Below are 13881 nucleotides of genomic sequence, written 5' to 3'. Positions count from 1 at the left end.
AACGCCGATCAACTTGAATAGCTAATGACATAGAATCATCAAGACCAGAGGGAACAGGAAATCCCACCATAGTATCTTTTATGGCTTCTGACAAACCCTTCCGAAAGAGAGCTGCCAATGCACTATCATTCCATGTAGTAAGGACCGCCCACTTCCGGAATTTCTGACAGTATAACTCTGCAGGATCCTGACCCTGGTTCAATGCCAACAGGGTTCTCTCAGCTTGATCAATAGCATTAGGTTCATCATACAACAACCCCAAAGCTTGAAAAAAATGCATCCACATTAGTCAAAACAGGATCTTTAGGTGTCAAAGAAAACTCCCAATCCTGGGGATCGCCGCGCAGCAAAGAGATGACAATTTTAACCTGCTGCGCAGAGCTCCCCGATGAGTTAGGCTTCAAGGCAAGAAATAATTTACAATTATACTTAAAATTCAAAAATTTAGACCGATCCCCAGAAAACACATCAGGAGCAGGGATCCTTGGTTCAGCAGCATGTGAAATGAGCGAGATAGGCGGAAATTCCCCGCACTTCAGCAGCGAGCTGCTCCACACGATCAGACAATTGCTTAATCTCCATCAAGGAGAAAAAAAAAAAAAAAAATAAGAATCTTCCTACGGCCCCAGAAAAAAAAGGGGAGGAGAAAATATACATACAAAAAAAAAAATTGACACTTTTTAAAAAAAAAATTCTCTCCTGCTTTTGAGTACCCTAGAATCTGCAGTGTGGCTGGTGATTCTGTTATGAATGAGTCACCGAGGAGGAAAAAACAAAAAACAAGCTAAGCCCAGAAAACCGGAGAGGTTGGTAACTAGCGGATTGCAGACCCCTGATCCTATCCACAACAACTACCGTGTTTCCCCGAATATAAGACAGTGTCTTACATTCTTTTGACCCCCAAAAGTCCCACTATGTCTTACTTTCGGGGTATGTCTTATATTAGAAAAAAATCCCACAGCCTGCCATTATTGTACAGTATCCCACAGCCTGCCATTGTACAGTATCCCACAGCCTGCCATTGTACAGTATCCCACAGCCTGCCATTGTACAGTATCCCACAGCCTGCCATTACGGTATGGTACAGTATCCCACAGCCATTGCTTACCGGATGGCGATTCCTCTGCGGTGCGGGACAGGGCAGGGCAGGGCAGGGCAGGCAGGCTTCTTCCTCGTGCAGGGGGACACTGGCCAATGAGCGGTGACGTCAGGGCGGCGGCCGGCGGGCGGGCTCACAGAAGCCGCTGGGCCAATCAGAGAGGCCCTGACTTCTGCCTGGGGGACACAGGCACCGGTACCGGTATGTTAAACCTAATGCATTATACCGGTACCGCACAACGTCTTACTTTCGGGGCACCGCTGATCCGCTATGTCTTATAAACGGGGGGATGTCTTACATTAGGCATCCCCCATTATTCCCCTAGTACGTCTTACATTCGGGGGTGTCTTATATTCGGGGAAAGACGGTAGCAGTAGCCGTGGAGCGTGCCTACGGTGGTCCTAGACGCCTCGTCACGGCCGGAGAACTAAATAAGCCTAAAGAAAGAAAGGGAAAATCTAAACTGCCCCAGAGCAGACCCCAAAGCAATAGACAGCCCCCAACATGTATTGTCGGTGAAACAAGATGAAAACACAGACACAGGTAGAAAGATAGGCTGAGCAAACGATGGGGCCTTCACTAACTAGAAAGGACAGGAAAGAAAAGCTGCTGTCTGTAATCACGCAAAAAACCCTGCCATAAAAAAATGTCCAACACGTCTGATAGAAAAAGGCCCTGAAGTCGCTAGACTTCAAATCACTATATCAGCACTCAGGTATATTCTGAAGACAGAGCAAAAGAGATCAACTGATCAGAGACAAAATGGGGATTCAGCCCAGTCCCAGCCAGGGCTGGCTGAACACAAAACTAAGTAAACCAGACAAAAACTCATATGAACAATAGCAGAGAAAACTTAGCTTTAGGAAGGCAGGAACCAAACTGGAAACCAGGAGCCACAGTCAGGAAAAATCACCAGCAAGAAAGTAGGGCGTCGGCTGCCTTAAATCCAATCAGAAACTCCTGATGTCCAATCGCAGTCCTCTTCCTCAGGTGGCTGGTCTCTGCCATTTAGATCAGCTTCATTACCTCCCTTCACCAACAGAGGGAGTCCAGATAGAGAACTCACTACTCCTCTGACAGCACAGCCAGCTCCATAACCCTCACCAGAAGCAAACCCGAAAATGAGCTCACAACAGGTTCACAAATAAATGTATCCAGGTGTTAGAATGGCCAAGTCACAGTCCAGACCTGAATCCAATCGAGAATCTGTATAAAGAGCTGAAAACTGCTATTCACAAACGATCTCCATCCAACCCCACTGAGCTCGAGCTGTTTGCCAAGGAAGAATGGGCGAGAATTTCAGTCTCTCGATGTACAAAACTGATAGAGACATACCCCAAGCGACTGCAGCTGTAATCGCAGCAAAAGGTGGCGCAACAAAGTATTAAGTTACAGGGGCTGAATAATATTGCACGCCCCACTTTTCAGTTTTTGACTTTCCACAAAAATTTAAAATAACCAATTAATTTCGCTCAACTTCACAATTGTGTCCCACTTGTTGTTGATTCTCCACCAAAAATTTACATTTGATATCTTTAAGTTTGAAGCATGATATGGGGGAAAAGGTTGTAACGTTCCAGGGGGCCGAATACTTTCGCAAGGCACTGTACTTTGCAGACCGGTCACCATTCTGGTCGCTCTTCTCTGACCTTGCTCCAGTTTTTCAATGTCTTTTTTTAAAATGTGGCGCCCAGAACTGGACACAATATTCCAGATGAGGTCTGACCAAAGAAGAGTAGAGGGCAATAATGACTTCACGTGATCTAGACTGTATGCTTCTCTTAATACATCCTAGAATGGTGTTTGCCTTTTTTGCTGCTGCATCACACTGTTGACTCATCTGCAGTCTGAGATCTATTCGTATACCCAAGTCTTCTCCACACAAGCGGTTTAGTTCTTTTCCTTTTTTCTTGCCCAGTTGTAGAATCTTGCATTTCTCCCTGCTAAACACCATCTATTAGTTTCTGCCCATTGTTCAAGCTCATCTAGATCCTTCCGAATCCTTTCTACCTTCTCTAGTGTTAGCTATCCCTCCTAGCTTTGCATCGTCTACAAATTTGAGCAGTTTACCTTCAGTTCCCTTATCTACATCATTTATAAAAATGTTGAATGGGGCCAGGACAGAACCTTGTGGTACCCCACGTGAAACAATCTTCCAATTGGATGTGCAACCATTTATTACCACTCTGAGTAAGATCACTGAGCCGGTTATGAATCCACCTAACCGTAGCTTTGTCAATCCCATACTTGGTCATTTTTTTTTTTTTTTAATAAGGATAGAATGAGGATACTTTATCAAATACTTTGCTGAAGTCAAGATATACTACATCTCCCACATTTCCCTGATCCACTCAGTCAGTGATTCAATCATAGAAGGAAATTAAATTAGTCTGGCATGACTTAAAAGTCTTCAAACAGAGGCTGGACAGACATCTGTCTGGGATGATTTCGCGAATACTGCTTTGAGCAGGGGGTTGACCAGATGGCCGAGGAGGTCCCTTCCAACGCTACAATTCTAGGATTCTATGACTTTTTTGCTACAAACTCATGCTGGCTCTGGTTAACTACTGTATTCTTATCTAAGTACTTACATACATGCTGTTTAAATAATTTATTCAAAGATCTTTCCTGGTATAGCAGTAAGGGTCCCGTCACACCAAACGATGCACCAGCGATCCCGACAACGATACGACCTGGTCAGGATCGCTGGTGAGCTGCCAAACAGGCAGACACACCAGCGATCAGGACCAGCGAGGACGCTGGTATCCAAGGTACACAGCGGGTAACTAAGTGACGCGCACGCTTAGTTACCCGATATTTACCTTGGATACCAGCTCCCAGCATCTGCTTACAGCGCTGGGAGCTCGCTGATCGTTGGCCTCCCGCTGCCACACGCGATGCGTGCTGGCCAGCGGGAGACCAACGATCGAAAAATGGCCCAGGACATTCCTGCACGATCAGCGATACCCGGCAGGGGGGCCGGTCGCTGATGTGTGCCACACACAGCGTTCTCGCTAGTGATCTCGCTATGTATGACGGACCCCTAAGGCTCACTGGCCTGAATATTCCTAGCTCCATCTTCTTACCTTTCTTGAAGATATGGACAACATTTGCCTTTCTCCTTACTGTGCCCCAATGCTCCCAACTCCATCCCCAAACCCTTCCCACATCGCTACCGCCCCACACACACACACAGATACCCCACACCTCCCCACTCACTGACTTCTCACCGAACACTGATCAGCTCCCAGCTCACAGATGTCTTGAACAGGACAAGTCTTTTACGGTCATCAGTGAGAGCGAAAAACTCCCCGGAGGATGAAAACGCTGCAGCCAAGATCTTCTCTGGCTCCGAGGCCGCGGTGGATGGGTTCTGTCTGACAGGCAACAACACACGACATCACAACCCTAGTTACAAACACGCCACATCCCACCGCAACAAGGACCACTCACCGCTGAGCCGGGGGCCTCCGCTCCATAGAGCCACAGTCAAATGTGAAAAATGGCTCATCAGACCTGAAACAGCAAGAAACAGTCAGGAAATGTCCAGAAGCAGGTGACTCCTACCCAGGGCCGGCATTTTGGGGATGCAAACTGGGCAATTGCCCCGGACCCTCAGTCCGCCCCAGGGGCCCTCAGTTAGTGGCAGACCACGCGGCCGCTACGAGTCCCATGATTCGGGAGATCCCGATGCCAGTGCTGGGCACCTCCCTCCCCACACCCGAAATAGCACATCAAAGCAATGATGGAGGAGGGAAGCCGGCCGACCTGTCCCTCATCATACTCCCTCAGCGTCTGACATCTCAGCCAGCGGGCGTGATGACGTCACTTCATCGCACCACGCTATTTCGGGCAGTGAAGCTGCAGAGGAGACGCGCAGCAGAGACAAGAGCAGCAAAAGAAAGACGAGAGGTATGTAATTATTTCTTTTTAAGTCAGTGACATTAGGACATTGTGGTGCACATTATAGCGTACCGAGGACTAGGGGGGAGCCCATTATACCGTACGGAGGACTAGGGGGGAGCCCATTATACCGTACGGAGGACTAGGGGGAGCCCATTATACCGTACGGAGGACTAGGGGGGAGCCCATTATACCGTACGGAGGACTAGGGGGGAGCCCATTATACCGTACGGAGGACTAGGGGGGAGCCCATTATACCGTACGGAGGACTAGGGGGGAGCCCATTATACCGTACGGAGGACTAGGGGGGAGCCCATTATACCGTACGGAGGACTAGGGGGGAGCCCATTATACCGTACGGAGGACTAGGGGGGGGAGCCCATTATACCGTACGGAGGACTAGGGGGGGGAGCCCATTATACCGTACGGAGGACTAGGGGGAAGCCCATTATATCGTACAGAGGACCAGGGGCAGCCCATTATACCGTACAGAGGACTAGGGGGGAGCCCATTATACCGAACGGAGGACCAGGGGCAGCCCATTATACCATATAGAGGACTAGGGGGAGCCCATTATACCGTACAGAGGACTAGGGGGAGCCCATTATACCGAACGGAGGACCCCATTATACCGAACGGAGGACCAGGGGCAGCCCATTATACCATATAGAGGACTAGGGGAGCCCAATATACCGCACGGAGGACTAAGGGGAGCCCATTATACCGAACGGAGGACCAGGGGCAGCCCATTATACCATATAGAGGACTAGGGGAAGCCCATTATACCGCACGGAGGACCAGGGGAAGCCCATTATACCGAACGGAGGACCAGGGGCAGCCCATTACACCGTACAGAGGACCAGGGGGAGCCCATTACACCGTACAGAGGACCAGGGGGAGCCCATTACACCGTACAGAGGACTAGGGGGAGCCCATTACACCGTACAGAGGACTAGGGGGAGCCCATTACACCGTACAGAGGACTAGGGGGAGCCCATTACACCGTACAGAGGACTAGGGGGAGCCCATTACACCGTACAGAGGACTAGGGGGAGCCCATTACACCGTACAGAGGACTAGGGGGAGCCCATTACACCGTACAGAGGACTAGGGGGAGCCCATTACACCGTACAGAGGACTAGGGGGAGCCCATTACACCGTACAGAGGACTAGGGGGAGCCCATTACACCGTACAGAGGACTAGGGGGAGCCCATTACACCGTACAGAGGACTAGGGGGAGCCCATTACACCGTACAGAGGACTAGGGGGAGCCCATTACACCGTACAGAGGACTAGGGGGAGCCCATTACACCGTACAGAGGACTAGGGGGAGCCCATTACACCGTACAGAGGACTAGGGGGAGCCCATTACACCGTACAGAGGACTAGGGGGAGCCCATTACACCGTACAGAGGACTAGGGGGAGCCCATTACACCGTACAGAGGACTAGGGGGAGCCCATTACACCGTACAGAGGACTAGGGGGAGCCCATTACACCGTACAGAGGACTAGGGGGAGCCCATTACACCGTACAGAGGACTAGGGGGAGCCCATTACACCGTACAGAGGACTAGGGGGAGCCCATTACACCGTACAGAGGACTAGGGGGAGCCCATTACACCGTACAGAGGACTAGGGGGAGCCCATTACACCGTACAGAGGACTAGGGGGAGCCCATTACACCGTACAGAGGACTAGGGGGAGCCCATTACACCGTACAGAGGACTAGGGGGAGCCCATTACACCGTACAGAGGACTAGGGGGAGCCCATTACACCGTACAGAGGACTAGGGGGAGCCCATTACACCGTACAGAGGACTAGGGGGAGCCCATTACACCGTACAGAGGACTAGGGGGAGCCCATTACACCGTACAGAGGACTAGGGGGAGCCCATTACACCGTACAGAGGACTAGGGGGAGCCCATTACACCGTACAGAGGACTAGGGGGAGCCCATTACACCGTACAGAGGACTAGGGGGAGCCCATTACACCGTACAGAGGACTAGGGGGAGCCCATTACACCGTACAGAGGACTAGGGGGAGCCCATTACACCGTACAGAGGACTAGGGGGAGCCCATTACACCGTACAGAGGACTAGGGGGAGCCCATTACACCGTACAGAGGACTAGGGGGAGCCCATTACACCGTACAGAGGACTAGGGGGAGCCCATTACACCGTACAGAGGACTAGGGGGAGCCCATTACACCGTACAGAGGACTAGGGGGAGCCCATTACACCGTACAGAGGACTAGGGGGAGCCCATTACACCGTACAGAGGACTAGGGGGAGCCCATTACACCGTACAGAGGACTAGGGGGAGCCCATTACACCGTACAGAGGACTAGGGGGAGCCCATTACACCGTACAGAGGACTAGGGGGAGCCCATTACACCGTACAGAGGACTAGGGGGAGCCCATTACACCGTACAGAGGACTAGGGGGAGCCCATTACACCGTACAGAGGACTAGGGGGAGCCCATTACACCGTACAGAGGACTAGGGGGAGCCCATTACACCGTACAGAGGACTAGGGGGAGCCCATTACACCGTACAGAGGACTAGGGGGAGCCCATTACACCGTACAGAGGACTAGGGGGAGCCCATTACACCGTACAGAGGACTAGGGGGAGCCCATTACACCGTACAGAGGACTAGGGGGAGCCCATTACACCGTACAGAGGACTAGGGGGAGCCCATTACACCGTACAGAGGACTAGGGGGAGCCCATTACACCGTACAGAGGACTAGGGGGAGCCCATTACACCGTACAGAGGACTAGGGGGAGCCCATTACACCGTACAGAGGACTAGGGGGAGCCCATTACACCGTACAGAGGACTAGGGGGAGCCCATTACACCGTACAGAGGACTAGGGGGAGCCCATTACACCGTACAGAGGACTAGGGGGAGCCCATTACACCGTACAGAGGACTAGGGGGAGCCCATTACACCGTACAGAGGACTAGGGGGAGCCCATTACACCGTACAGAGGACTAGGGGGAGCCCATTACACCGTACAGAGGACTAGGGGGAGCCCATTACACCGTACAGAGGACTAGGGGGAGCCCATTACACCGTACAGAGGACTAGGGGGAGCCCATTACACCGTACAGAGGACTAGGGGGAGCCCATTACACCGTACAGAGGACTAGGGGGAGCCCATTACACCGTACAGAGGACTAGGGGGAGCCCATTACACCGTACAGAGGACTAGGGGGAGCCCATTACACCGTACAGAGGACTAGGGGGAGCCCATTACACCGTACAGAGGACTAGGGGGAGCCCATTACACCGTACAGAGGACTAGGGGGAGCCCATTACACCGTACAGAGGACTAGGGGGAGCCCATTACACCGTACAGAGGACTAGGGGGAGCCCATTACACCGTACAGAGGACTAGGGGGAGCCCATTACACCGTACAGAGGACTAGGGGGAGCCCATTACACCGTACAGAGGACTAGGGGGAGCCCATTACACCGTACAGAGGACTAGGGGGAGCCCATTACACCGTACAGAGGACTAGGGGGAGCCCATTACACCGTACAGAGGACTAGGGGGAGCCCATTACACCGTACAGAGGACTAGGGGGAGCCCATTACACCGTACAGAGGACTAGGGGGAGCCCATTACACCGTACAGAGGACTAGGGGGAGCCCATTACACCGTACAGAGGACTAGGGGGAGCCCATTACACCGTACAGAGGACTAGGGGGAGCCCATTACACCGTACAGAGGACTAGGGGGAGCCCATTACACCGTACAGAGGACTAGGGGGAGCCCATTACACCGTACAGAGGACTAGGGGGAGCCCATTACACCGTACAGAGGACTAGGGGGAGCCCATTACACCGTACAGAGGACTAGGGGGAGCCCATTACACCGTACAGAGGACTAGGGGGAGCCCATTACACCGTACAGAGGACTAGGGGGAGCCCATTACACCGTACAGAGGACTAGGGGGAGCCCATTACACCGTACAGAGGACTAGGGGGAGCCCATTACACCGTACAGAGGACTAGGGGGAGCCCATTACACCGTACAGAGGACTAGGGGGAGCCCATTACACCGTACAGAGGACTAGGGGGAGCCCATTACACCGTACAGAGGACTAGGGGGAGCCCATTACACCGTACAGAGGACTAGGGGGAGCCCATTACACCGTACAGAGGACTAGGGGGAGCCCATTACACCGTACAGAGGACTAGGGGGAGCCCATTACACCGTACAGAGGACTAGGGGGAGCCCATTACACCGTACAGAGGACTAGGGGGAGCCCATTACACCGTACAGAGGACTAGGGGGAGCCCATTACACCGTACAGAGGACTAGGGGGAGCCCATTACACCGTACAGAGGACTAGGGGGAGCCCATTACACCGTACAGAGGACTAGGGGGAGCCCATTACACCGTACAGAGGACTAGGGGGAGCCCATTACACCGTACAGAGGACTAGGGGGAGCCCATTACACCGTACAGAGGACTAGGGGGAGCCCATTACACCGTACAGAGGACTAGGGGGAGCCCATTACACCGTACAGAGGACTAGGGGGAGCCCATTACACCGTACAGAGGACTAGGGGGAGCCCATTACACCGTACAGAGGACTAGGGGGAGCCCATTACACCGTACAGAGGACTAGGGGGAGCCCATTACACCGTACAGAGGACTAGGGGGAGCCCATTACACCGTACAGAGGACTAGGGGGAGCCCATTACACCGTACAGAGGACTAGGGGGAGCCCATTACACCGTACAGAGGACTAGGGGGAGCCCATTACACCGTACAGAGGACTAGGGGGAGCCCATTACACCGTACAGAGGACTAGGGGGAGCCCATTACACCGTACAGAGGACTAGGGGGAGCCCATTACACCGTACAGAGGACTAGGGGGAGCCCATTACACCGTACAGAGGACTAGGGGGAGCCCATTACACCGTACAGAGGACTAGGGGGAGCCCATTACACCGTACAGAGGACTAGGGGGAGCCCATTACACCGTACAGAGGACTAGGGGGAGCCCATTACACCGTACAGAGGACTAGGGGGAGCCCATTACACCGTACAGAGGACTAGGGGGAGCCCATTACACCGTACAGAGGACTAGGGGGAGCCCATTACACCGTACAGAGGACTAGGGGGAGCCCATTACACCGTACAGAGGACTAGGGGGAGCCCATTACACCGTACAGAGGACTAGGGGGAGCCCATTACACCGTACAGAGGACTAGGGGGAGCCCATTACACCGTACAGAGGACTAGGGGGAGCCCATTACACCGTACAGAGGACTAGGGGGAGCCCATTACACCGTACAGAGGACTAGGGGGAGCCCATTACACCGTACAGAGGACTAGGGGGAGCCCATTACACCGTACAGAGGACTAGGGGGAGCCCATTACACCGTACAGAGGACTAGGGGGAGCCCATTACACCGTACAGAGGACTAGGGGGAGCCCATTACACCGTACAGAGGACTAGGGGGAGCCCATTACACCGTACAGAGGACTAGGGGGAGCCCATTACACCGTACAGAGGACTAGGGGGAGCCCATTACACCGTACAGAGGACTAGGGGGAGCCCATTACACCGTACAGAGGACTAGGGGGAGCCCATTACACCGTACAGAGGACTAGGGGGAGCCCATTACACCGTACAGAGGACTAGGGGGAGCCCATTACACCGTACAGAGGACTAGGGGGAGCCCATTACACCGTACAGAGGACTAGGGGGAGCCCATTACACCGTACAGAGGACTAGGGGGAGCCCATTACACCGTACAGAGGACTAGGGGGAGCCCATTATACCGTACAGAGGACTAGGGGGAGCCCATTATACCGTACAGAGGACTAGGGGGAGCCCATTATACCGTACAGAGGACTAGGGGGAGCCCATTATACCGTACAGAGGACTAGGGGGAGCCCATTATACCGTACAGAGGACTAGGGGGAGCCCATTATACCGTACAGAGGACTAGGGGGAGCCCATTATACCGTACAGAGGACTAGGGGGAGCCCATTATACCGTACAGAGGACTAGGGGGAGCCCATTATACCGTACAGAGGACTAGGGGGAGCCCATTATACCGTAGAGAGGACCAGGGGCAGCCCATTATACCGCACGGAGAACTAGGGGGAGCCCATTATACCGAACGGAGGACCAGGGGCAGCCCATTATACCGTATAGAGGACTATGGGGGAGCCCATTATACCGAACGGAGGACCAGGGGCAGCCCATTATACCATATAGAGGACTAGGGGGAGCCCATTATACCATATAGAGGACTAGGGGCAGCCCATTATACCATATAGAGGACTAGGGGCAGCCCATTATACCATATAGAGGACTAGGGGCAGCCCATTATACCATATAGAGGACTAGGGGCAGCCCATTATACCATATAGAGGACTAGGGGCAGCCCATTATACCGTACAGAGTATTATGGGGGAGGCCATTATACCGTACAGAGTATTATGGGGGAGGCCATTATACCGTACAGAGGACTATGAGGGAGCACATTATACCGTACAGAGGACTATGGGGGAGCACATTATACCATACAGAGGACTATGGGGGAGCACATTATACCGTACAGAGGACTATGGGGGAGCCCATTATACCGTACAGAGGACTATGGGGGAGCACATTATACTGTACAGAGGATTATGGGGGAGCACATTATACCGTACAGAGGACTATGGGGGAGCACATTATACCGTACAGAGGACTATGGGGGAGCACATTATACTGTATGGAGGAGCACTATGGGGGAGGCCATTATTTATGGAGGGCCAGGGAAAGCGCATTATACTTTATGGAAGGCTATATGGGGACCATTCCACAGAGTAAAGGTTGGTGTGGTGTCCATCCTACTTTGGAGGGCTGTGTGGGAGGCATTATAGTATGTCTCTGTAGGCATGTGCAAGTGCTGATATGCAGGCGCGCCTGTGCCTGAATGTATGTGCTTGTTGTATGCGTGTGTCGATATGTAGGTACTCTGTATGTGCGCTAGGTGTATGTCCGTGCAGATTGTGTATTCCTGTGTGCCACATACTGTGTATATTAATCATCCACATTGAATCCCGGCAGCGCAGACTGGAGCTCATCACCCAACACAGATGTGCAGCTGATAACAGGAGACTGTATGGGGGCAGACTGATCTGATGGTGATCGTTCTGTGCCAGTGTAAAGAGGTCGGGACACAAGCCCCGAACGACGCCAATATCGGCGATCACACAGAGCATTAATCGGAATTATCCAGGGACCTGAGCTGGAGTTCAGGTGGGAATGACTGCTGACTCTTATTGTCCCTGAAGTAATAATGTGTGTAAAGCGCTGGGGAATTAATGGCGCTATACAAATGAGTAAAATTAATAAATGTTCCCTGGCCGCCACTTGCGGACTGGCTGCTCACTAGCTGTTGTATCTGTCCTAGTATTGTTCTACTATCTTCGGGAAACAAAGGCCCAATGTCTGACTGTCGCTAATGTGTCGATGACCCATTGGTGCTCTGCAATATGGAGGACAATCTGTGCAGACTGCAGCAGTGAGGGATGGCCTCCTACCACCTCCCCCAAGACTGTGGTGGAATGCCTGAAAGGGGAGCTGTCACCCCATGTTAGCCCCATAAGCTGCCGGCACCGCCATCAGGGGCTTATCTGCAGCATTCTGTAATGCCGTATATCGATAGATAACCTGAAAGAGAAGAAAAACACGTTCGACTATACTGACCGGGGGGGCGGTCCGGTGCCTCCCATCTTCATCCGATGATGTCCTCCTCTTTGCTTCTCCCTCGGCTCCTGGGCAGGAGTAAGAAAAAGGACGTCATCGTATGAAGATGGGAGGCGCTGGACTGCCCCCCGGTGAGTATAATCCAACGTGTTTTTCTTCTCTTTCTGGTTACATCGGGGGCAGATATTCGGCATTACAGAATGCTGCAGATAAGCCCCTGATGGCGGTGGCCGCAGCTTATAGCTCTAAAATGGGCTGACCTATAAAGAGGAGGATCTGCCTGGGTTCAGACTCTACATTACAGGAGTCTTGGCACCAACTGAAGGAAGAGCAGAGCAGCCTCACTGACCATCACTGATCCCTCAAAGGCGTGTCGAGAATCCAGGTTGGGACAATCAGGTCACCTGGCCTCGTCCATCAATGGACTGCCAGCTTCCTAGGCTTGTCACTACCACCTCACTGTGGGGGCCCGCCAAAGGCAGGGAGCCACTGGTGGGGGTACTCGGCCCTGGAAGCAGCGCTGATCCCGGAGAGTCAGAGGGAGGGTGAGGCCCTGTAATGTGCGCCATCTTGGGTATTTCCTGGGACTGTTCTGTTTGCTATTGTGCGTTGGTGGCTCAATATATTACCGCCACACTGTCACCCTCACCCTGTGTTGTCTGAGTAGTGTTCTTCCCACAGGGAGAGGGAGCAGGCGTTCAGTGGGATCAGCCCTGGTTAACATGGTCTCGAGTCAGCTTGTGTGATGGAGCAATGTGTCAGCATTGGGGCCCCACTTAGTCCAAAACCAGCCCTGCTGCTACCAGCCAAGAGGGGGTAAGAGTACCTGATGCTGCCCCCAATGAGCCGGCTGCCCCCAGCCACTGCCAGCATCCCGCATCTCAGCCGAAGCATCACGGTGGTCCACAGATCTGCAAGAGACAAAGGAAAAGGCAAGAGAGGGGAATGAAGCTGAGGGGGGACAGGGGCGAGCCAAGGTACACGGAATTGAGGCGAGATCGAGGAGGAGGGGGATGCTCAGAGGTGAGGTAGACACAGATTGGAGGCGAGACCGAGGAGGAGGGGGAGGCTCAGCGCCAAGGTAGACAGGGAATGGAGGCGAGACCGAGGAGGAGGGGGTGAGGCCAGAAGGAGGGGGATGGGGGAG

At 53.1% G+C, this 13881-nt stretch overlaps 1 protein-coding gene across 1 annotated transcript in view; it reads right to left on the bottom strand.

The window, feature by feature from the left end:
• Positions 1-13881, bottom strand: part of WDR4 (WDR4 tRNA N7-guanosine methyltransferase non-catalytic subunit) — a 71252-nt gene that overhangs the window by 48535 nt on the left and 8836 nt on the right. Inside the window, exons 2-4 of the mRNA XM_073564704.1 lie at positions 13561-13645; positions 4553-4615; positions 4330-4476 (exon numbers count right to left, since the gene is read on the bottom strand). Coding sequence (XP_073420805.1) covers positions 4330-4476; positions 4553-4615; positions 13561-13645 — 295 coding nt within the window. The remainder of the gene's footprint in view (positions 1-4329; positions 4477-4552; positions 4616-13560; positions 13646-13881) is intronic.

The sequence above is a fragment of the Dendrobates tinctorius genome, unplaced genomic scaffold, assembly GCF_039654945.1.
Source record: "Dendrobates tinctorius isolate UK_male_01 unplaced genomic scaffold, ASM3965494v1 ptg000475l, whole genome shotgun sequence".
NCBI lineage: Eukaryota > Metazoa > Chordata > Amphibia > Anura > Dendrobatidae > Dendrobates > Dendrobates tinctorius.
Note: the sequence above shows the minus strand (reverse complement) of the source record. Positions and strands in the feature narration are given on the sequence as shown.